Raw genomic sequence first — 21,914 nt, 5'->3', positions numbered from 1 at the left:
TCGAAATTAATATATTCGAGAAACATAAAAAAGTAGTTTAAAGAAAATTCCACTTATTTTAAGAACAAAATATTGTGACTAATAACCAACGAGAGTTGGTTCGATTGACAATCATATGAGTCACACATCCTTGTGTTCAAGATTCGATTCCAACTACAAACAGGGGCGGATCTAGAAAATGATTTGAGGGGGGCTTGGTTAGTGATGGAGTGACAAATTAATAGAAGGGGGGGAAATTGACAGGGGTTCGTTGCCCCCGAAATTTTTTTTAGCGCTTAATATTGATATGACAACAAAAAATAGTCAAAAGAAATTCATTTATTAATATGAGGATGAAATCTTACAATTTAATTTTCAACTCCAAGAGACCACGTCTCTAAGACTTCAACTACACAATAGAGATTCGACGAAGTCAGAATGAAAGAAATTTATAATTTATTAAAAGAATGTAACAATAGAAACAAATTACCTGAATGAAAATAGAGATCATGAAATTCAAATGGAGATTACTAGATTAGATGCCGCAAGTTCTTCCGATTCAACTCTTTGTCGTATAAGGTTTAGGAGAATTGGGGGAGAGGCGAAGAACTGGTTTCTTCTCTCTACGAGATACGGTATATTTGTTACTTCGTATGGGCTGGTTTAGAGGAAAGGATTGGGCCAATTAGGGCTTATGTTGTGTTAAATTTAAATGGACTTATTCTTAGATATGGATATGTCATAGTATACTAGTTATTTTCTTTAAAAAATTTAGGGTGGGCTAATATTGGCTCCACCCCTGACTACAAACATATATTCCCTGCGATATTTAAAAAAAGATATATTGTGTCTAACCATAAAAATATTAATGTGTGTTGTGTCTTTTCAGAAAAAATATATTTATCTGTGATATTTTTTAAAAAATATTTTGTCCAATCATAAAAATATTGAGGTGTATTGTGTCTAATCATAAAATTATTGAAGTGTGATTTAGTTCTTGGAATCTAGTTTTTTGAGAATAATTATATATGTAATTGTTTACATTTTCATTTGTCATTGATTAAATTTGATCACATAAATATAAAAAAACAAAAATATTTTTTAAAATTTTTACCATTTTTAAATTTAAATATGTCACATAATGTGAAATAATTGTTGTTTTTACTCTAACCAAAATTAGTGATATCAAGAAAGTAATATAACAATGTCATCTAAAACATTGGCAAAGAATGAGGATGTCAGGAAAATAGATGTTCTTGGCATTATCTTTCCTTTCTCATATCCAAATTCGTGAATCAAATCAAGAGTAAGTGATCATGTAACACCAAGCCTAGAGAAATAAAGAAATATATAAATTCATACAATCATCCAACATGGAAATAACTGAAGAAAAGCACTAATACATCTTTTATATGGTAGTTCTTTTAGCCCTTTGAGCAAGAATGATCCAACAAATCACACGATACAACACAAAGAAACCAAGCATGATCCCTGCATTAATCCACCTAGTGTCCTTGTCTAGTCCTCTGCTCTTCAACACATCATATCCTGTTACCAGACACTTTGAAAGTTCTTCTTCACCTTGCCAAGAAAAGCACTTACTTCTTACACTCCAATATTCATTTATCAGAAGCGAATCCAATGGATACCTGTATAAGGACACATAATACACAAAAATCCAATATTTTGGGATGTTCTCTTTGGGAATGAAGTAGCCTGAGAAGAGAAAGAATGCCCCAAGAACAGTGCATATGAGCGTGTTCCCTGATATGAAATCTGGAGAGACTGCGCTGAGAAAGAGTACTAATGAACTGGCCATCAACACAATGAGCCAAACTGTGAAGACAAAGAATGAGAATGCTTGAATTGAAGGATTCAGTCCTACGATCCAGTAGACGGGAACGGCGAAAAGGACTGCGACCGCGAACAAGAAGGGAAGGAAGACAATGGTGTTGGCAATTATGTATGAGGATATTTTGTAGGCTCCTCTTGATGCTTCCTTCATTAGTACTCGTCGTTCTTGAAGGTATATTGGTAGCGCTTCGACTGTGGAAGAAAGAAGAAAACTTAGACTGAATGCGAACAGACCCAATCGCTCTGTGACTCCTCCTTCATCATTCCTCACCTTCACATAAACACTCCCCAATCCGAATCCCCCAACAACTGCTTGCATTGTCCTTGCCAGGAACAACTGCTTTGTTCTGTAGATAACTTTCCAAAACCTTGAGCAGAGATGCATGATTTCGTAAAAATTAAGGAACAGAGAATTTTCAGTGCTTCTGTTATGACTATGTTGTTGAGCACTGCCAATTTCTTCTTCTAACCAGATTGAGAAGTTACATGTTTCATTGGAGAGGCGACGGTTAGAATTTGACTCTACCAGAGGAGAGATGATTTCCATGGCGAATTCAAGAGCATTTAGCTGCATAGGAATTTGAAATCCCAGATTGATTATGGTTTCCTCCAGTGAGTCAAGAGAACCATAATAAGCAACAGAACCACGAGCCAGGATCAAGAAGTTGGGAATGTATTGAAGAATCCTATAACCTGGTTGGTGTATAGATAGGAGCAGAGTCCTCTGCTTTGCTCTGGCCATTGATGAGAGGAGCTCAATCACTTGTAAAGCTGAAGTGCTGTCTAGGCCTGAAGTTGGCTCATCAAGAAGTAGAATCGGTGGGTCATGAATCATGTCAACACCAATTGATACCCTTTTCCTTTCTCCACCAGATATCCCTCTATGCTCTTCGTCCCCGACAAAACTATCCGCAACATGGACAAGGCCAAGCTCATGCATCAAACTATGAACCCTCTCTTCTTTCTCCCTTGCACTGGCTTCTTTTAGCCTGAATTTGGCACTATACATGAGCGTTTCTTTCACAGTGAGTAGAGGGAGCAAATCGTCTTCTTGCGCAACAAATCCACACGTTTTCCGCAACTGAGCAGGACTTGTTATTCGATGATCATTTATAGAGATACAATTTTGATCAAAATCTTTATCTTTCACCCTTCCGGATATTATTTGAAGCAGAGTAGACTTTCCAGTGCCGCTCGGACCGACAATCGCAAGAATTTCTGAGCTTCTTGCAACAAATGAGACTGATTTGAGTATGTTAATAGGCTTAGGCTCTTGCTTCATCAAGTAACAGAACGAAGAACAGAGTGACCTTTCAGGATTTATAGAGTAAGAGAGATTTCTTACAGTGACTTCTTTGCAAGATGTCTTGAAATGTTGTTGTGCTAATGCTGGCAGCGGTGAAAGGTGAAAAGAAGAGGAAGCGCTGGTGGATTCTTCAGGGGAATTGGAAGTCGAGAAAAGTATCATCGAATCATCTTCGATGCAGGAAGCCATTTGTTTTAGATTTTTCTGCAGGAATGGCATGGTGAAGAGAGGCTTTGAAGGGGCAAAAAAAAAGTTGGGGAGTTGGACCAAACCAAGTTGATTGAATGAAGAACAAGATTCCTTTAGTTTTGGTGAAGGGTTTGGCAGTGTTTGGTGACCTGAGAAGTTTTGACTAATACTATAACATTGCTTCTGGATGGTTTTACTGTTGACCATAAGTTTCATGAAAAATAAACCAATCTATACATGCCACCTCGATAATAAAACTTAGAGGCTCCATTAATGTATTTCCTCATTTATTAGTCATTTGCCTTAGTTTCCTCCTGCAAAAAATACGCAGAAAACTTTCTTAATGAAGTTTTGGATATGTACACAAAAATATTGTTAAATTATGATATATTTGCTTTATTAAAGAAAATGTAAATTATATTTTATTTATTAATAAATGATTCCTCACCTAGTCGCCTGTTTCTAAACAAAAATTCAAATATGTGAAATAGATATTAACAATTTTTTTTTAAAAAAAAGGATATTTACATTTACGGATTTACCAGTCAGTCAACCTGACGTTTTACTATAAGGGCCGGCATTAATGCGTCAACACTCAACATCCACATGATCAACTCTGGGCCTTAAGCAGTCTCAAGAAATATGTGCGTTGTAATTAGTTTGGGCCACTATGTCTCATGTTGAATGCGAGATTGTGAGTTTAATTGTTTTAGGCCCATTTGACACCTATATGAAGAAGCCATGTGGATGCATAGATGATAGAATATTCCTTCTGCACACATACACAGTTACACTACCAACGCCCAATTATTTTGAGTAATTTCATATTAGCATATAATGATTTTCCTAGTTTTCAATTCAGGGCCCAACTCTTCTTTTTGTTATTGTCGAGGAACTACAGTATTGGATTGGATCAAACCAATGCTGCTTTTTACATGAAATTGCACACTGAGAGTTACTGATATATTCGGGTAGGCTCCATTAAGATTTTCTTTCTATTTTAAAAAATAAATTGAGGATAATTCTAGCAGGCCAGAGTTAATAAAATAATAAGGAGGATGCACTTAACCTTTCTTTTTCTTGTTCTTTTCATTTTCACCCCTACTTTCACATAAGGTGATTTGCCAATGATTGAAGCCCTTTAGTTGGCTTGTTTTCTGAAATGAAATTTAGTTGGTTTGTTTTATGATGATGTCGACAAATTGCAGCGTAATTAGGCTTTAAACACAATCAAAGCAAAATGTATCAGCAACACTGAAAGCGACATTTTTTTTCTCCTCCTCACCTAATCCACTATTACTAATCACCCAGTTTTCTCTCATGCTAATTATGCCAACAAATGCCACGTCAGCACGTGAGACTGGACCCACCTTCCACAAAGCTGGACCGATGGGAGTGTGACAGGCTGGCACAGGATTTGGAATATAAAGGATAGATAGAGTGTGCGCGCTTACCTGTACTTGATTAGTTTAACGCTCCGTTTAACCTACTAACCACATTGCCCATTAACCTTGTTTACCGAATTAATCTGCCTCCACGAATTTTGCAAAAACTGTTTTCTTTTCCAATTCTCTTGTTCCGCTTCTCAGTGTCAACCCCAGTGAGTGTGAGAAGCATATTGAAAGAAAGCGAAGGAAAAGCAGCAGAAAATACGCCATGAACGGACGAGAACGGGGGAGTTCTCGCTGACTCTCTCTTTATTGACTCCGAAAAGTCAGACGATTCGGTCACCGAAATTCGCTTTCAGTTCGGTTACATTGTTGGTTAATGAGTTCAAAGCACAGTAGATATTGAAGTAGAATCTGATTAATGCGTTGGATCTATGAGGAGTCGTCCTTGAGGTTTGGGAATTGAAGCATTTGCTGTTGCAGAACTACAGCAACAAAATGGCGTGAACGCGGTTGTGAAGATCGATTATCAGATCATTTTTTAAAATTGGAAGATTTGGTTTATTGCGGAAGTGAATTGAGAACTATGGAATCTCGAATGGATCAGTACGAAATGATGGAGCAGATCGGTCGCGGCGCCTTTGGTGCCGCCATTCTCGTCCATCATAAAGCCGAGAAGAAAAAGTATGCTTCCCCTCTGTGTGTGCGTGTTCGAGTGGTTGTGATTTATCTGCATTTCTATTAGTATAGTCACATGTTTGTTAAGTTATGTCGGTCTATTTGTATGCAAAAGTTCGTGGGCGGAGAATATTGTGATTTTTCTTTTCGAATTTTTAGGTATGTATTGAAGAAGATTAGGCTGGCTCGGCAAACCGAACGATGCAGGAGATCTGCTCATCAAGAGGTATCCTGTTACAGATGCTGATTTCGCTGTCTTTTTCTGATTTGTTTTTCTAGTCCCCAATTCGTTAGATATTGAATTACATATTTAGGGCGTTCTTTTATGATGAAATTATAGATGGCTCTGATTGCTCGAATTCAACATCCGTATATTGTCGAATTTAAGGAAGCATGGGTTGAGAAGGTGATGCCTCAAATCCTATTTTCTCGTAATATATCCCTTTCGGTTACCATGATTGTATGGAGTTAAACTCACCTATGTAAAATGTAGGGCTGCTATGTTTGCATTGTCACTGGATACTGTGAAGGCGGAGACATGTGAGTTATGAAGTAACATTTGTGTGTACTGTGTACTTATATCATTTGAATTCATATTACCTATGATAATTGTTTCTTGTTGGATCTCCCCTTACTTGGCTAGTTCTTTGTTTGTAACTGATTTGACAGGGCTGAGTTAATGAAGAAATCAAATGGAGTGTATTTTCCAGAGGAGGTATTCGGATTCTCTCATTCATCTTTGTTGTCCATTTTATTTGCCTTTTCTTTTCTTATCTTGATTTGGCTGTCACTTACTAATGGTTGTTTATTTTTGGCATTGCTTAGAAACTTTGCAAGTGGTTTACACAACTACTATTGGCTGTTGAATATTTGCATTCAAATTTTGTTCTGCATCGTGACCTAAAAGTATGTCTACAGCTTCTTAGATTGTTTTTTGAGTATTAGACTATTAGTTCACTAAAAGATTTTAAAGACTGATATCTGAAGCATTCTCATTTCAGTGTTCCAATATATTTCTTACCAAAGATCAGGATGTTCGTCTTGGTGAGTCCCTCTTTGTGGTTATCAATTCAAAACCTTAAAAGTACTTCATTAGCTTCTTTTGTTATTATTCTGATGCTGTATTTTTTTCTTGTCTGGTTTGTATTTAGGGGATTTCGGACTTGCTAAAACTCTGAAAGCTGATGACTTGGCTTCCTCGGTATCTGCTGTATATTGAAATTAATTAATTTTACCTAACCAAAGTGAAATTACTACAGTATGCTGAAACAATTTATACAGTATACAAGGCTTGACTTTTTTTCCTACTCAATGCAGAAGCGAAAATGTAATCAAATTTTTAGTCTTACAAACAAAATATTTTATCCAACAAAAAAAGAAGTTCAAAATTGAGAAGTGTTCTTTATAATTGAAAATTGGAAAGTGCTAACTAACATAAATTATATATACATATATGTCATTTCAAGTAAGGTTATTCTAATGATTACATGTTAGATCCTTTTTGAATTGTTTTTCCAACTGTCAAATTGATTTTTCAATATAAGACAGCTACTGCATAAGCCGTAGCATTAACAGAATATAAGTGTGAACTCAGCTAGATTTAGGATTTTCAAAAACCGTTGGAGTTGTAGAATTGAAGAATAGTAAGCCCTAAAATTACAGAAATACGTGGTAAATTGCAGACCTATATTGATGAGCTAGCTTATTTTTTTGTTAGGATGGCGTATTGGAAAATATGAGGTGTGTTCTGCCCATTTGCATGCTCATTATGAAACTTAGTCATTTTGTACCTTTTCTCCACAGGTGGTTGGAACTCCGAACTATATGTGTCCTGAACTGCTCACAGACATTCCTTATGGTTTCAAATCTGATATATGGTCGCTAGGTTTGTAATTTTGGATTTTGTATTTGATATTGAAACCTAGAGGTCATAGGTTCAATTCCTGGAAATAACGTGTCTACATATTATCTAGGGCCAAGGTCTATGTAAATCTTGCGTATCCCCAACCCCGTCCCACGTCCACTACTAGAGCCTTGTGCACGGGAGTTGAAAAAAAAAAATTGATATTGAAAGCTTTAATTTTTTTATGGGCTCTCCTGCGTTGCACCTCCTTGGTGCCTTAATAAAAATTTTCCATTCAAAAAAAATAAATTATGGAAAGATAGTATATAAATTGCCTAATATATTCATTGTTGACCAGGGTGCTGTATGTACGAGATGGCAGCTTATCGTCCTGCTTTTAAAGCTTTTGTAAGTCTCAGAATGGTTCTTTTGCTCTCTCAAATTCCATTTTGATATTCTCTAATAGTCCATCAGAGTTCTACATCTCGGTCCAAACTATTTGTTTAAGTAATGCATATTAAGGTTTCTGTAACATTAAAGATAGCAGTTACATCATTGGTAATTTGAGTAACCAATTCTATTAGAACCAATGTAAACTTCTTATTTGAAGGCTTGAGCCTTGGCATTCATTTTCTATTGGTGCTAATAAAGTGTCGGGGCATTCTATATGACATCAATTTGTATATGTGACAAATCTCGAACATTCGACTACCTTTGTTGTGGAGCAGAATCATCAGAACTGTGGTATGTGGAACATAGTTTCTGTTGTGCATAATTCCTGCTCAACTGTAAATCTTGAGTGTAGATCTTGAGAGTACCAACCTTCTTTGGCCTCATGATGTTATCTAAAGCATTTTGTGACAGCTATCAATGAGCGCCTTTTCCAATAACTAATCTTCTGAATTTCGCTCCTTTCTTTTGGTTTAATTCAATTTTTTAATATTTTTAAATTCAGGATATGGCAGGGCTGATAAGCAAGATAAATCGTTCCTCTATTGGCCCTTTACCTTCCTGCTATCCCCCCTCCTTGTAAGTCTCCATCGTTGTTCTCTATTTGGGTTTCTGTGAATGTCTGTGCACCTGCTTCGTATTTGTGCCGAATTTTAACTACTACCCTTCTTCTTTTCACTAAAAAGCTAGGTTTTTTCTATTTCTTTTTTTAAAAAAAATTCTTTCTTGATGACCGACAGATTGTGAAAAAGTTTCTAAGTAAGGCTGTTATCGGTATGGTAAATTATCCATTGGTATACCATTACCGACGTATTGGTTACCAAAAATAGCAGAAGACTGGTATACCGTTACCAATTGTTCGGTACGGTAAATTTACCGATGACTTCGGTAACGGTAACGGTAAACAAAGTTCAAAACGGGTAAATTTCCCGATTACCGATATATATATTAAATATATATTAATATTATTTTTAGTTTTATTTAATTATGACCATTAGATTGATTTAATTTAATCTAGACCATTGATTATTTTTAGGGTTATCATTTATATATCACTCGTAGCAATTTCATTAACTTTAAAGCAATGTTTGTTACATAATAAAATGCTTTGTTGGTTTTGATTACTGGCTTTTCTTCTCCCTTTCCATTATGGTCTTTTATCTTTTATTTATCTTGTTTCTTCTAACTTTCCTGCTGTGGAGTTTAAAACACTTCGGATACTAAAAATATTAAAAATTAAGGAAATGAAATATTTTCCGTTATAGATTGTTGGAATAATGTTATGTGAATTCTCCTTTCTTTTTTTCTCCGATTGATAGGTCTTTTCTCTGATTCACATGTAGCACAATGATCCTTCTCATTAATCTATCAATTTTATTATTGATATTGTAGGCAAGATGAAAGTGTTGTAGTCTCATACAATGACTATTAAGCACAATGCTACTTGATGCATTTTTTTCTTCTCCTTTTTAAATAGGTTTTAAGAATTGGTAAATTTACCAATTATCGACTTACCATTACCGACCGATCGGTATACGGACTCTTCCGGTAACGGTAACGGTAACGGTAACGGTAATGGTAATATTTTTTGAGTTATCGAAAGAATCGGTATGGTAACAGTATTCCGTGTTTGGTAACGGTAACCGTACCCATAACAACCCTATTTCTAAGATATCCAACTAATGTTTATTTCATTTATGGTTAAAAGTTCAGTTGCTTCAGCTCCAGGAAATTGATGATGCATATATCAGCATATATCAATCGTCATTCCGGTTGTACTATTAAATTTGTTTGCTGTCTGCCATGTCGTTCCTGGTTTTTCATTTTATGGGGGAGCTTGCAACTTAGTTATCTTAATCTCTCCAATCCCCTGCAAGAAATAGACAACAGTTTATACTCGAGGTTCCATTTTGATGATTTAAGGGGGGCTCTGATGGGGTTGCACTAGGGAGTTCCAATGGTGTTACAGACATATATCCCACTTGCGTGGGCTTTGTATTGTTGTGTGTGGGAAAGGGAGAGAGATTTGAACTACATGCTAAATGTGTGGGTTTCCCTTGGACACTTCTTCATTCTGTTTGTGATACTTTGTTGTTTTGATATCTCTAATGCAGAAAAAAGCTTATCAAAGGTATGCTGAGAAAAAATCCTGAGCATCGGCCAAGTGTAAGCATCTCTGAAATATATATATATATCTTGTGTCGAGTTTGAATTTCTAAATCAGAATTTTCATCGAGCCTGACCTCCGAAAATTTGATTTCTTATTTTCAGGCATCCGAGCTTTTGAAGCACCCTTATTTGCAAACTTATGTTGATCAATACCGCCTATCCTTCAGTCCTCCAGCTGCTTGTTCCCCGGAAAAGCCTATATCTGATCCTCGTAATTCTAGGAGAAATTTGGCGGAAAGTCAGAACAGTAGTAGTTCTTGTAGTGATAAAGATAGTTTGCTTTCAACCGATAGAAACCTCCATGCAATGATGTCAAGTAGTGAAAATAAAGGTACTGACACAGATTTAGCTTCTGTTGATGGTGAAGATGACTCGCAGCATTCTCTTTCGAGCAAAGGAACTGCCTCCAAACGTTGCACTGCCCAAATGGATGAAAAAGGCGTGACAAAACCTTCTCATGATGGACAAGGATCCAATTTTGAATCAAGGCAACCAAAGCTTATCAAAAGCATTTTACTCACCCTAAAAGAGGGGAAAGGTAGAGAAAATGGTTCCCCAATGAGAGGCAACCGTATGAAGGCTGGAGGTGTATGTTCACAAAGAAATAACACTGAACCATCTCCCAAGGTTCTTAAACCGAATGGCACTGCCCCTGGTTTGAAGTTGAATGCTGTCGTACCACCTCTTGTCCCAGCAAAGGTTGTGAGTAATTGTGTGAAACGTATTCAGGGCTCACACTCGTTGAAGCATCAGGTATAGTCATACACTATTTTCCCTACTTTCTTAAAATGTATCAGTTACTTATCTTTCAAAATTTATCTTTACCAGTTACCGGTAGTTGACTCCACCCCGAAGACAAAACCCAGACATGAGGGGTTTCCTCCATCAGGTCCTGTAAAACCTCTTGAAGATGAGCAATCTGTAAAACCAAGGCAAAGAACACCTCCATCCAATTTTGCTAGAAAACCTTTTTCAGGACGAACGAGGGAAGTGGGAGTTGCCGCTCCAAATGCTTTGAGCAATCCCACAAAGTTAGGCTGCACTGAAAGAACCCGGGAGCCTAAACACGATTCTTTTCATGTGTCTGATGGTTGTGTTGCACGTGTTTCTAAGGAGGTCACACTCGAGTCTCAGAAGATTTCTATTTGTTCTTCAAAAGGAATGCAAACAGACAGCAGCAATTCTGTCTCATCGTCGGTCTCAATGCAAGCATTTGAGCATTCTGATGTTGCAACTCCATTTGTTGACATGATGGAGCAGACACTTCCAAAACATGATTTTCTCACAAGCGGTGAAAGTTTCGAATCACAGCCACCCATTTGCTCTCCTGCTCCCTTTGCACATTCTGGGACCACTGAACGTATTTCTGGACAAACACGTGTATGTGATCCTACATCTGTTCCTTGCTTGGTCGAGACAACTGAGGCTATCCTAGATCCTCATGCTACCACTGCCGGTGATGGGCAAGCAAGTTCAAGTGCAGCTTCAGATCTCCCAGTAAGAAGTTCTGAGGTAATACTTATCTCTAGAGATGAAATGCCTGCAGATATGAATGCTGCAAGGCCTGTTGATGCCCCAGAAAGCAGGTCTGATCAACTGATTCAATCAAATATTACATCTTCATCCAGTGGCGATGACAAATTCACTGTAAGAGAACTTCTCTCATCTTTTGCAGAAGTTTCCCCTGCCATCTTCTCACCCGTATCATGTGGCCAAAAGAACGTACAGCAAAATAAAGGTACCATTTTGCAGAATCCTACGATTGAAAGGCCTAATACTGCCCATCATCCTCCAGTTTATGATGATGTCATACATGTTATACGGCATAGTAGTTTTCGTGTTGGGAGTGAGCAGCCGGTAATGGAGACAGTTGAGACGGGGGTTCAAAATGTGGATGTTGGGAAGTTATTGAATGTAGTGAGGGACGAACTGGAGATGAGAAACTTGACGACTCCAGTGACTCTGAAGACTTCAAGTTGCTCTGATGTGGATTTAAAATCAAGTGTGGCCGATCATTATGGTGTTCCAGAAATGGATACGAAAGAACCAACTCCTGTAGTTTTAAAAGCTGACAACTATGAGACAGCAAAACCTAGCCCTCCCGTGATAGAACCAGCAAAAGAAACTTTGGATGTGAAGTCTTTTAGGCAGAGGGCAGAGGCCCTTGAAGGGCTTCTAGAGTTGTCTGCAGAACTCCTGCAGCAGAATAGATTGGAAGAACTTTCAGTTGTTTTGAAGCCTTTTGGAAAATACAAGGTCTCCCCAAGGGAGACAGCTATCTGGTTAGCAAAGAGTCTTAAGGGAATGATGATTGAAGAGGGTGGACGCAATTCATGACGTCTTACATCTTTGGTAAGTTTCCGCTAGATTTTCTTATTGGTTCCAGTAACGGTTTATTTTTTGTTACACTTACCATGTAAGTATATCATTTACAGTGATGAGGAGAATGACCAGTCCTCCTGCCTCATTTTTGTAATTCTTTCGACGCATTTTGTTGCTGTACATATGAACAATATATATATAGCCTTCTGTGCTACCTCATTGATCCCCTCTTTCAAAATATGATCTGTTGTAAGGGCTTGATTGATTCTCGGTCGGAGTTTTTTGTATGCTGATTTTATCCGTCGAAGAAGATAACAGGCCTGCTTTCTGGGGCCTGATGAGTATCGTAGGCCGTAGCCCATATATGACTACGTCCATAAGTACGAAAGTATCTCTGCATCTGCAAATTTGGGCTTTCGGATAATAAACTCATAGGCCATAGCCCATATACATTTTTGGGCTTTCTGTTCCTATGCCCAATATCAAGTTATTAGCCCATCACGATTCTTCTAACCTTAGATTTCAAGCGGTCTCCCGGCTCTTTAGACATCACCATCTGAAGACTGAAATCCAAGGTAACTTGTGCCAGCAAGAGTTTTATCATGTAGAGAAGTATTCGTAACCTAGAACTCCAATAATGCCTAAAACAGATTCTCCGATACCAGTATTGCCATTTTATTGTCTGAATTAGCTCTCTTGCCCTCTCTTTTTCCCCCCGAACCAAACAGAAAGACCAATGGCGGTCGTCACTGAGTCCTCGTCTACGGCAGACCCTAAAACAACACCATTTATTGACCCCAAATCCAGATGTTGTCCTTGTCCTTATCCACTTCATTCATTTTCTAAGTTTTCTTATTCTGTGGCTTTTACGAGAAATAGATTATGTAGTCCAAAATCCCAAGTTTTCCATAAACTGGGTATCACTTTATCCAAAACATCCACCTATTCTCTAGGACATTAGTTTCTCGATTGAAAACCCTAACCTCAATTACAACATCACCTAGGATCCTTTATATGTTTGGGTGCTCCACGACGGGGACTTGGTGGCCGAGGCGCGTGTGAATAATAATACACAATTGTATTAAGAGAGATGGCCCGAATTCGAGTTGCTTCATTCATCATTTTCATGCTCCTTGTGGCATCTATAGGTCAGTTATATATATATATATATCATAACAACTTGGACAATTGTGATCATTTTGTTTGAATGTTTTGAGTAACGTAACGTATTTTCATGGATTTTTTGAAGATGTTGTGCGAGTGAATGGTGGGGAGGCGACTGATGGAAATTGTTGCCATGGACACCCGGAGTTCGGTAAGTGTTTGACAAGTAAAGAAGCCGACGGGTGCACTGCTTTTTGCCGGGCTCATGGTTGCGGAGGAGGGTATTGCAAGCAAAATGCATGTTATTGTGGTTGTGCTTAGTTTGTGTTTTCGTGGGTGTCATTTGAATATTGATTCCATCGAACAAATTATCACTATCAATCAAATAAATAAAACAATAATATTTATTGTTTTTTCCAAACCAAAATTCCTTCAATTTCTTTCTTAATAGTCAACTGAATTTCCTTCAATTGATAATTTGATAATTACAAAAAAAATCTGCAAAAAAGCTTCACCAATCACCATCATCTATAATGTCATGACACTTTATTAATATCATGAAAATTAATAACATCGCCACTTTAAATCACTTGAGTGGCCATATCAATGTGAGGTGACGGTTGATAATCAGGTTAAGTATATATATGTCAAAAAATATCAGTTAAGTGGGTCATCAAAGCCAAAATTAAGATGAATCCTCCCATTTGTCGGTAATTAGACAAACTAAAATGATTCGTTTCGTCTTAATCGGAACCAATTCTAGTCTTGGTCTTTCTATTTTCTTCGCAAGTAAGAAAAGCCCTCTCTCGTTCGGTTTCGGTCGAGCATGGCTGATCCTTCTAGACCAGTCACTGGCTACCCAACCGCCAACGGATACCCCGCTCCCCCACCAGGAAGCGTCTACCCGTACCAAGCTCCTCCACCGCAAAATCCGTCACATGCCTACTATTACAATGCCCCGCCGCCTCCCGATCCCCGTAGCGCCTTCTTCCGCCGATTCTGCTTGATTATCGTCGCTCTCACCGTTATATTCGCAACAGTACTCTTCATCTACTGGCTTATCATCCGCCCCACCGTCCCCGAGTTCCGAGTCGACTCGCTTTCTGTCTCCAATTTCAATGTCACTTCATCCTCTCAGACCGTCACCGGCAGCTGGTACCTGCGGTTGCAGGTCTATAATACCAACCGGAGAATGACTGTCTCCTACGATGATGTCAGGCCCTCGATCTTTTACGAGACGGAGTCCCTTGTCGAGACCAGAATCCCGCCGTTCCAGCAAGGGAAGAAGAACCAGACGTTTGTGGATGCGAGTTTCTCGGCAACGAATTCTTACGTTGATCGTTGGGTGGTGGATGGAATCAGTGCGGACAGGGCTCGTGGCAATGTAAGCTTCAATGTGAAGGTTGTGGCAGTGGTTAATTTTAGGACCGGTGCGTGGAGGGCCAGGGCGCGAGTGCTTAGGGTTTATTGCCGCGATGTGCCAGTGGGGATCACGGCAAGCAGTAGATCGGGGAAATTGGTTGGTGGAGCACGGGAATGCAGGGTCGGTGTGTGAACAATTCTAGGTTTCCTTTCTTTGGACTCTTAGGTTAGTACTTTTTTCTTCAACATGAAATTGTTTGAACTATTAGGTTAGTACTTTTCCTATATCTAATTGAATTATTGCGGTGTGATTGTATATTAATCTAGATTTTTGAGTATTGCTAGGTATTCATGACTATATAATTGTCTTTCTCAGGTTATTATAGAGATGATGCTAACTTTGATTTTTGAGATTTGTATTCTGTATGATTCAGTTGATTTGGATCATTTAGCTATGACATTTCTTTCTCTTGGCTTGTTTTACTCTTTTCTTTTCGGCAGGGTGGGGTGGGGTTAGTGGTGGTTTGCATTCAAGCTGGATAATTCAAGACAATCAAATTGTGTTGTCTAATTGCGTGACGGTTAAGATGGTAGGGAACTGTGGAAGGAAAGAACCCTTGGGCTACCAAACAGGGGAATGTTTGGCGTAATAGGGTGACTATTTTATGCATATCTTACTTACATGCCTAGTACCTTTGTCTTCTCCTCTCCTGGTACTCTGATCGTGCAGTTTATATTTCTCAAGCGTCTCCCACAGTCCCACTTCTCTGATAATACTATTTGAGTAGCATCATGACTTTATGATCTAGGTTAATTGTGTTAGTAAGTAAATATTGCAGGTAATGGTACCCACATTGTTATTAATATATGTGTATCCAAAGCTTATGCGGCTACAAGCTTCATCAGATTTGGAAGGTAATAGTGAAAACCAGATGCTCTTTAGCCTTTCGATTAACACATTGAGACTCTTTGGAGAATACCTTGGGTAAGCTGTGCAGACCATCTGATCATGAAAAAAGACTTGGGAGATTATTAACATTTTGGGCTAGCTAGGTTTTTATGCACTGCTACGTAGAACCACCATTATCAACTTGTCAATGGATATTTCTTACTGCTAAACAAATGGAGTTTAGCAAACCCTGTGGCGTTATTCCAAGACTAGGTGAGTATAGAGTTTGGTGTATTGTTTCTCAGGTGCACCTGGCTGAGTCAATACTAATCAAGTGGAGAACGTGCAAATAGCCTAACATAGCAGCCGACTGGTAAAACTTTCATTGAGCTAATTTTATAAATTGTAGCAATTCTTCTCATTTCTTGAGCAGGTCAAATTATTGAAGCATAAGTATGGCATGCCCTTTTGGTGTTCAAGTTAATAAATCTCAGATACTTAGGTGATTGCATTGTTGCAGTGTTGCACAGTGATTGTTAACTACTTTTTTTTTTCCCTGTGATTTGATTGCTATCATTTCAAATATTTGCTAGGGAAAGAACATAGCATCTTATGTTTTTCTCTAGTTTTGATGGTCCTTAGTATTAAGGAAACAATTTAGTGATGATTTTTTTGGGCAAGTGGTTACACCTATGGCATTGGACAGACGAGAATCAGTTCATTGGCTCGTTAAATCGTTATGGTATGTTTTGTTCGAATGAGTATTGATGAATAGTGTGCTAGATGGTCATTAGTAACAGTGCCAAAAGCACCACAGTGGTTTTCGTGATTTGGGCTTATGAAACTGAGGTCACAATGAAGTTGTGTGTCCTCTCGCAAATTGGTGCACTCTCTCTCTAACTTGATGAGTTTTTATGAGTATTGATGATCCAAAACATAATTTTTTTACCAAAATCCAAGCAATTTATGCTCCTGCTGCCCATTTCTTCTCTATTTACATTGACATGGCTGAAACAGCTTTCAGTCATCTTATCAAGGCATTTGAATATGGTTGAGCTATCAAAGATTATGATGCAGAGGAAAATGATATGGCTGTAGGTGACACATCTGACACTCTGGATGTACACATGCTGTCGGCTTTCACTGAAGATGGTCAGTTCATGGATATTACTGATATGAGTTATGACTTATGACACTAGGGTTGTTGCTGGGAGGATATGATACGGTTGGTGTTTCACGAACTTTCTTTGTGATCTGGCTGAACTGACCCATAGTACCAATAGAATGTACAAGGGTATGTGTAAATCACTCTTTCCTTTAACATTTGCAAGTGTTCAATATTGGTACCGGATAAATGGAGAGTTTTGGACTTCTTGTATGTCAAATTATGTTTTTAGTTGTTAAAAAATTGCTTATGGTTGGCCTAGTGGCCTGTTATTTGATTATTGGACTGCCTGTTGCTTAGTGTCGGAAAGTTGACTATGTCATTGTAATCAAGCTGTTGTGTCCCTAGTTCATACCATCAAAACAGAACAGAATTCATGTAGTATGGAGCACTACTCATGTCCTTCCCAGCCTTGTCCATTGGTTTGTTTTCCCTTGGTCTGCAAATACTTCTGTGGAAGGAAATTTAGGAGGAGAGGTATTCCTGGCCTTTTCATCGTATGAATTGAGTTAAGTGCTAACTGTTATAGATCCATTGTATTTGTGTTATCAACAGCAAATGAGGGTCGATGCGTGCAAAGCCCATAAGTGGTTGAGTTATGATTGGGCTATGCAAAGCCCAATTGATCCACCGGGTGGGCAGAGAATGTCTCCGGGCAATTTATTACAGCTCGCTTGGACTGAGACTGTAGAAGTAGAACTGTGAGGTGCAGAGCACAAAGCCCAGACCCAGTTATTGTTTTAGGCTTTTTAGCTCTAATCTTGTGAATTTAGCTTAGGTCATTGATTTGTGGTGTTAGGAATTCATTAAGCTTGGATTTTCCTAGAAAAAGAATTTTCTTTAGGCAGGCTAAATCAAAGCAGCTAATAAACATTACTCAATTTCGTGAAAATTGCACAGAAAGAGATCATTCCTTGTGGGGCACCAAACTGTGTGCATGATAACAATTGGGTTCCAAGATATTCCTTGTTAGAAAACAATCAGGAATGACAGTGCATAGAATATTGAAATTTAAAGAATTTATTAAAACAAACTAAATACAATAAATATACAATTACAATACTGACTTGAATTGAGATTGAGGATAGCGCAATGCTATGTCCTATAGCAGAAATTCGCCCCTACTCTTGTGCTTGTAGTTCAATGAGCGTCTGCCACCAGGATTCAACAATCTGTAGCCAAGAATCGTGCACTTGATTCTTGGTCCTGGCGAATTTACTGGGTGCTTTTTCTCTCAAATCAAAAGTTTGTGATGAAGGTTTGAATGTCAGAAACTCTGATCTCTCAAAACCATGTTATTTCTGGAATTTATAGAATAAGACAGAAGCAGTTGACAAGCAGTTTTTGTAGAGAAGTTGTGTTGATCAGACACAACTCTTCTCAGACAAACACAACTGTTAAAATAAACTGTAATTGGATAAGCAGTTTTTGTAGAGAAGTTGTGTTGATCAGATACAACTCTTCTCAGACAAACACAACTGTTAAAATAAACTGTAATTTGATAAAAATAAAAAATAAAGAATATTTCTTAAGTCGATGAGAAATACCATCTATGATATAGCCCAAGCCCATCTATGAATGTTTATCCAATTTAGTAAGTGTGTTAAGTCCACACTTATAAACTACTCTTTCTTTCTATACTTGTCCAATGTGAGACTTTCTTATTGCTATACAAAATCCAACATTCCTTTCCTTTTTCTCTTTTCATTTTTCCCTTTTCTATACTTTGAGATCTTCTACCTTTAGAATCTCCCACACATACGAGTGGGGTGTGGGTTTTATTTTTTTATGTTTTTTGCTTTATTCCCAATCCTTTTCACTATCCCACCCCAAAAAAATGAAGAATACGACGCTACTACACAGTCGAGATTGAGAAGCCATTGGCTCAATAGGTATCTAATATCCTTCGCTAACTTGAGGCCTTCTCAAACCGCCCTATTCTCTCCTTTAGGAAAGAAGTACAAGACAATTGAAAGAAAAAGTATGGTAAAATGCTGCTAGACGACGCAAACAAAGGCGACTGCTATCTACCCAAGTCTGATGTTTCAAATTAAACCCAAAAGGTTATTCTTAGCCAAAAAACCAGTTTGGGTTTAATTTAGGGTTTATGTGCTTTATTAAGTCCTGATTAGATTGGTAGGAAAGGAATGAGAGGGGTGCAGGTAATTAATGAAATAGTGAGAGGAAAGTAACAAAGAAAATGAAAGCGTGACAAAATAAGGAAATGATGGAGCTGATGGACTATATCAGAAATTACAGAGACTTTTGTCGACATCAATGCAAATATTAGATAAACCCTTGAAAGCCAAGGCAGTAGTTTTCGATCACCCACTCACAACCAACCATTGATTCGATATTGTGTATTGGGCTTTGAGGGCCCACAATCAGCCTCAATGCTAAACTCCTAGCTAAACCAATCTTGAAGCAAAAAAATATATGAGTTTCATGACTGAGTTGTCAATCCTTCATGAATGCACGGTTGATCGTAGTATGTTTTGAGAGTGATTGAGCTGTCAATGTCGTGTATATGGCGTTCGTTATCGATGATGTGTCGTTTGGTGCCAACTGCCAACAAATGGTCGCACATCCATTGCGTGCCATGGAATCATGAAAATAAATCCGTTACGACTGCCCATAGAAACCTGGCCCATTGTTATTAATTCTCAATTGAATTTAATCTAATATTGACAAAGGCGACGTCGTTTGTAAGCAAATTAGATGCCCATTGACTGTGGTCTTTTCTTTTCTTTATTGCCTTGCCCGATTCGAAAATCTCATTTGATTTGACCCTTCAAGCTTCAACTCTTTGATTTGCATTTTCAAAGGTTTCATCGATCATTCAATAATCGTATTGATCAAAACTGTCTACTAGAAATTCTAAATGATTGTGCAAATCACATGCATTACTACTTCAGCATAGAATGTGATTTAGCAACACCTATAATACAAGCCACATGCATGATTAAATACACGCTGACACTAGTCTTGGTCAATGTACGGCAACTTTCATAAATTACCAAGTAAAATAAGTGGTCATTTCTGATAGTGAGTTCAACGTTGGTATCCCAATTATCCCAATTGATTGATTAATTGCTTGAATCTTACCCCACCAGACACCAAGAAAGAATTTACAGAGCCTGGTTGGTGGTCGGTGACTAGTTAATATTGTTGCCCCTAACTAGACTCTGTCGTATCCTGTAGTTTGGGATAAGGTGGAAGCCAAACAGACCTAATTTGTTTCCTTTCTCCACCAGCCAAACACCATATATACCACACGGTTCCTCGTCAAACAAACACACATTCACACAACTTGTGCCAAAATCACCATGACTGAGAAGGACTGTAGCCACCATGAAGACAAGCGACAACGGCTCTACCGCCGGATCTTCGCAGCTCTGCTAGCCCTCATCATCATCATTCTCTTCATAATATTCCTCGTCTGGATCATCCTACGCCCCACAAAGCCCCGCTTCGTCCTCCAGGATGCCACCCTTTACAGTGTCAACCTTTCGGAACCAAATATGCTGACCACAACTATGCAAGTCACCGTCTCCTCTCGAAACCCAAATGAGAGGATCTCCATATCCTATGAAAAACTGGACATCTATGCTTCTTATCGGAATCAACAGATAACTCTGCCTACTACCATCCCAAGCACTACTCAGGGTCACAAGGAGATCACTGTTTGGTCTCCATTTTTGAATGGAGAGTCTGTGCCTGTCTCTCCTTACTTGTCTACTGCTCTGACTGAGGACCAAAATGCAGGGCTGCTGCTTGTGAATATCAAGATTCAGGGGAAGATCAGATGGAAGGTTGGCACTTGGATTTCTGGGAAGTACCGATTGAATGTTAATTGTCCAGGGTATATCTCTTCTGGTGAAAGAAACAAGGGTATTGAGATTGGGCCTTCAATCAAGTATCAGTTTGTTCAAGTTTGTCATGTCGATGTTTGAGCAATCAAAAATGGCTGCCGCGAGTTAGCAAATTTTCTATGTTTTCTTTTCTTATTATATAGTTTCTTTCTTTTTCTTGGCGATTATTTTATGATATGATCAAATTAATGGCTTCTTACTGCCAAAAAAGTGCGAAATAGTCTTCTCAATTGCATTGAATATTATTTGAATCCAAAATCTAATTTGTGGTTGGTACCATCAACCCTGGCATTCTCTGTTTTTTGGGTTGTTTTTACAACAAATTAATTCAGCTTCTAAGCTTGTTTTCTGCTTTTCAATTTCATAATTTTGAGCAGGTAAACATGAGTAGATGGTCATCTTCTCAAATGAGGAATTGCATTCATCTATTTCAATTTGTTTTAACCAATACCCAAAAGTATTATCGTCTAGGGACTCTCTTCTACGTAGTTTGTGGATCCTGTTTCATAGATGCAGGACATCAGATTACAGTCGTTTAGGTTTCCTAGGTTTTAGATTTCAACACCCTATTTAATTATGCTAGTAGTTTAATCTGATAAGCAATATTTCATCAGAGCAACACAAGATCCTTTGATTTCCTTTCAGATTTGGCTCACATTCTATTTTTGCTTCCACCTCTTCTACCTGCTCATGCCTCGTGTTTAAAGCAACAAAATCTGCCATAAAATCATCTATATCACCAAAAAGTAGAAGCCAAACCAGGTTAATTTGGGAGTATGAGATCAGAATGTCATGTTAGGTGAAACATAGCTGACACAATATAACAGAAAGTTCAGTTTTTGGGTCTGCAGTGAAAAGATATGATAACTTTTTACTTGAACTTTATGGGAAGGTCTTGGATTGCATTTTCCGAGAGAATTTTGATGTTGTCCAACAACTTTCTACATGCCATGTGGTTGCTCTCTTCAATTAGTTGGGTTTTATTCGTTTTCTCCTTCCTTTTTTCAAGACAAAGTTATACTTAATGAAAATAAAATCAACATGAGTAGAAAAGAAACAAAGAAAAACATACTCGAGTCATTAGTTGTAGTGATAAAAATGATGTGTATCACTTTCATAATCAGGCTTCGAATCTCCTCTCTCCGTTTCCAAAAAAAAAAAAAAAACATATTAAGTGAATTTTGAGAGTCCCACCACTGCCCCAACCCAACCAGTGGTCGTGGACCAATCTTATTGATTAGCTTAGGGGTAGCTTTAGTCACACCCCGATATTTTCTAATGACACCCCGTCAACTGATTTTTATAAGGGATGGTCAACTTAGATTGGGGTGTCTTGAGAAAAAA

General features: G+C 38.1%; 4 protein-coding genes across 11 annotated transcripts; 3 read left to right on the top strand and 1 right to left on the bottom strand.

Moving 5' to 3' along the window:
- Window positions 1-1,217: 1,217 nt before the first annotated feature.
- On the bottom strand, window positions 1,218-3,398 carry LOC120001887 (ABC transporter G family member 23). Its single transcript, XM_038850396.1, has one exon. The coding sequence runs from the start codon at window positions 3,356-3,358 to the stop codon at window positions 1,388-1,390; it is 1,971 nt and encodes a 656-aa protein (XP_038706324.1). The 5' UTR covers window positions 3,359-3,398; the 3' UTR covers window positions 1,218-1,387.
- Window positions 3,399-4,797: 1,399 nt separating this feature from the next.
- Window positions 4,798-12,416, top strand: LOC120001475 (serine/threonine-protein kinase Nek5-like). Of its 4 annotated transcripts, XM_038849823.1 has the most exons (14): window positions 5,303-5,400; window positions 5,554-5,620; window positions 5,735-5,800; window positions 5,888-5,934; window positions 6,064-6,109; window positions 6,220-6,300; window positions 6,396-6,438; window positions 6,546-6,595; window positions 7,198-7,279; window positions 7,596-7,645; window positions 8,193-8,266; window positions 9,802-9,853; window positions 9,959-10,609; window positions 10,685-12,416. In XM_038849823.1, the coding sequence occupies exons 1-14, from the start codon at window positions 5,303-5,305 to the stop codon at window positions 12,191-12,193; spliced, it is 2,916 nt and encodes a 971-aa protein (XP_038705751.1). In that variant the 3' UTR covers window positions 12,194-12,416. The 4 variants fall into 4 exon arrangements, with proteins under 4 accessions (XP_038705752.1, XP_038705751.1, XP_038705753.1 ...); XM_038849824.1 differs by lacking the exons at window positions 7,198-7,279; window positions 8,193-8,266 and having other exon boundaries at window positions 4,798-5,400; XM_038849825.1 differs by lacking the exons at window positions 5,303-5,400; window positions 5,554-5,620 and having other exon boundaries at window positions 5,743-5,800; window positions 5,888-5,955.
- Window positions 12,417-13,960: 1,544 nt separating this feature from the next.
- Window positions 13,961-16,949, top strand: LOC120001476 (uncharacterized protein At1g08160-like). 5 transcript variants are annotated; one of them, XM_038849831.1, is made up of 2 exons: window positions 13,961-14,870; window positions 16,733-16,949. In XM_038849831.1, the coding sequence occupies exon 1, from the start codon at window positions 14,109-14,111 to the stop codon at window positions 14,835-14,837; it is 729 nt and encodes a 242-aa protein (XP_038705759.1). In that variant the 5' UTR covers window positions 13,961-14,108; the 3' UTR covers window positions 14,838-14,870; window positions 16,733-16,949. The 5 variants fall into 5 exon arrangements, with proteins under 5 accessions (XP_038705759.1, XP_038705757.1, XP_038705756.1 ...); XM_038849829.1 differs by having other exon boundaries at window positions 16,632-16,949; XM_038849828.1 differs by having other exon boundaries at window positions 16,611-16,949.
- Window positions 16,950-19,987: 3,038 nt separating this feature from the next.
- On the top strand, window positions 19,988-20,853 carry LOC120001477 (NDR1/HIN1-like protein 1). The gene has a single exon (XM_038849834.1). The coding sequence runs from the start codon at window positions 20,025-20,027 to the stop codon at window positions 20,649-20,651; it is 627 nt and encodes a 208-aa protein (XP_038705762.1). The 5' UTR covers window positions 19,988-20,024; the 3' UTR covers window positions 20,652-20,853.
- Window positions 20,854-21,914: the final 1,061 nt, after the last annotated feature.

Source organism: Tripterygium wilfordii, chromosome 7, assembly GCF_013401445.1.
Source record: "Tripterygium wilfordii isolate XIE 37 chromosome 7, ASM1340144v1, whole genome shotgun sequence".
Classification (NCBI taxonomy): domain Eukaryota; kingdom Viridiplantae; phylum Streptophyta; class Magnoliopsida; order Celastrales; family Celastraceae; genus Tripterygium; species Tripterygium wilfordii.
The sequence above is the reverse complement of the archived record's forward strand: the minus strand, read 5'-3'. Positions and strand labels throughout refer to the sequence as shown.

Bases quoted from the DNA above. Each gene is read 5' to 3' on its own strand.
- LOC120001887 (XM_038850396.1), bottom strand. From the start codon at position 3,358: ATGCCATTCCTGCAGAAAAATCTAAAACAAATGGCTTCCTGCATCGAA.
- LOC120001475 (XM_038849823.1), top strand. From the start codon at position 5,303: ATGGAATCTCGAATGGATCAGTACGAAATGATGGAGCAGATCGGTCGC. The intron at 5,801-5,887 runs GTGATGCCTCAA...TGTAAAATGTAG, and splicing joins AGGAAGCATGGGTTGAGAAG to GGCTGCTATGTTTGCATTGT. The intron at 9,854-9,958 runs GTAAGCATCTCT...TCTTATTTTCAG, and splicing joins ATCCTGAGCATCGGCCAAGT to GCATCCGAGCTTTTGAAGCA.
- LOC120001476 (XM_038849831.1), top strand. From the start codon at position 14,109: ATGGCTGATCCTTCTAGACCAGTCACTGGCTACCCAACCGCCAACGGA.
- LOC120001477 (XM_038849834.1), top strand. From the start codon at position 20,025: ATGACTGAGAAGGACTGTAGCCACCATGAAGACAAGCGACAACGGCTC.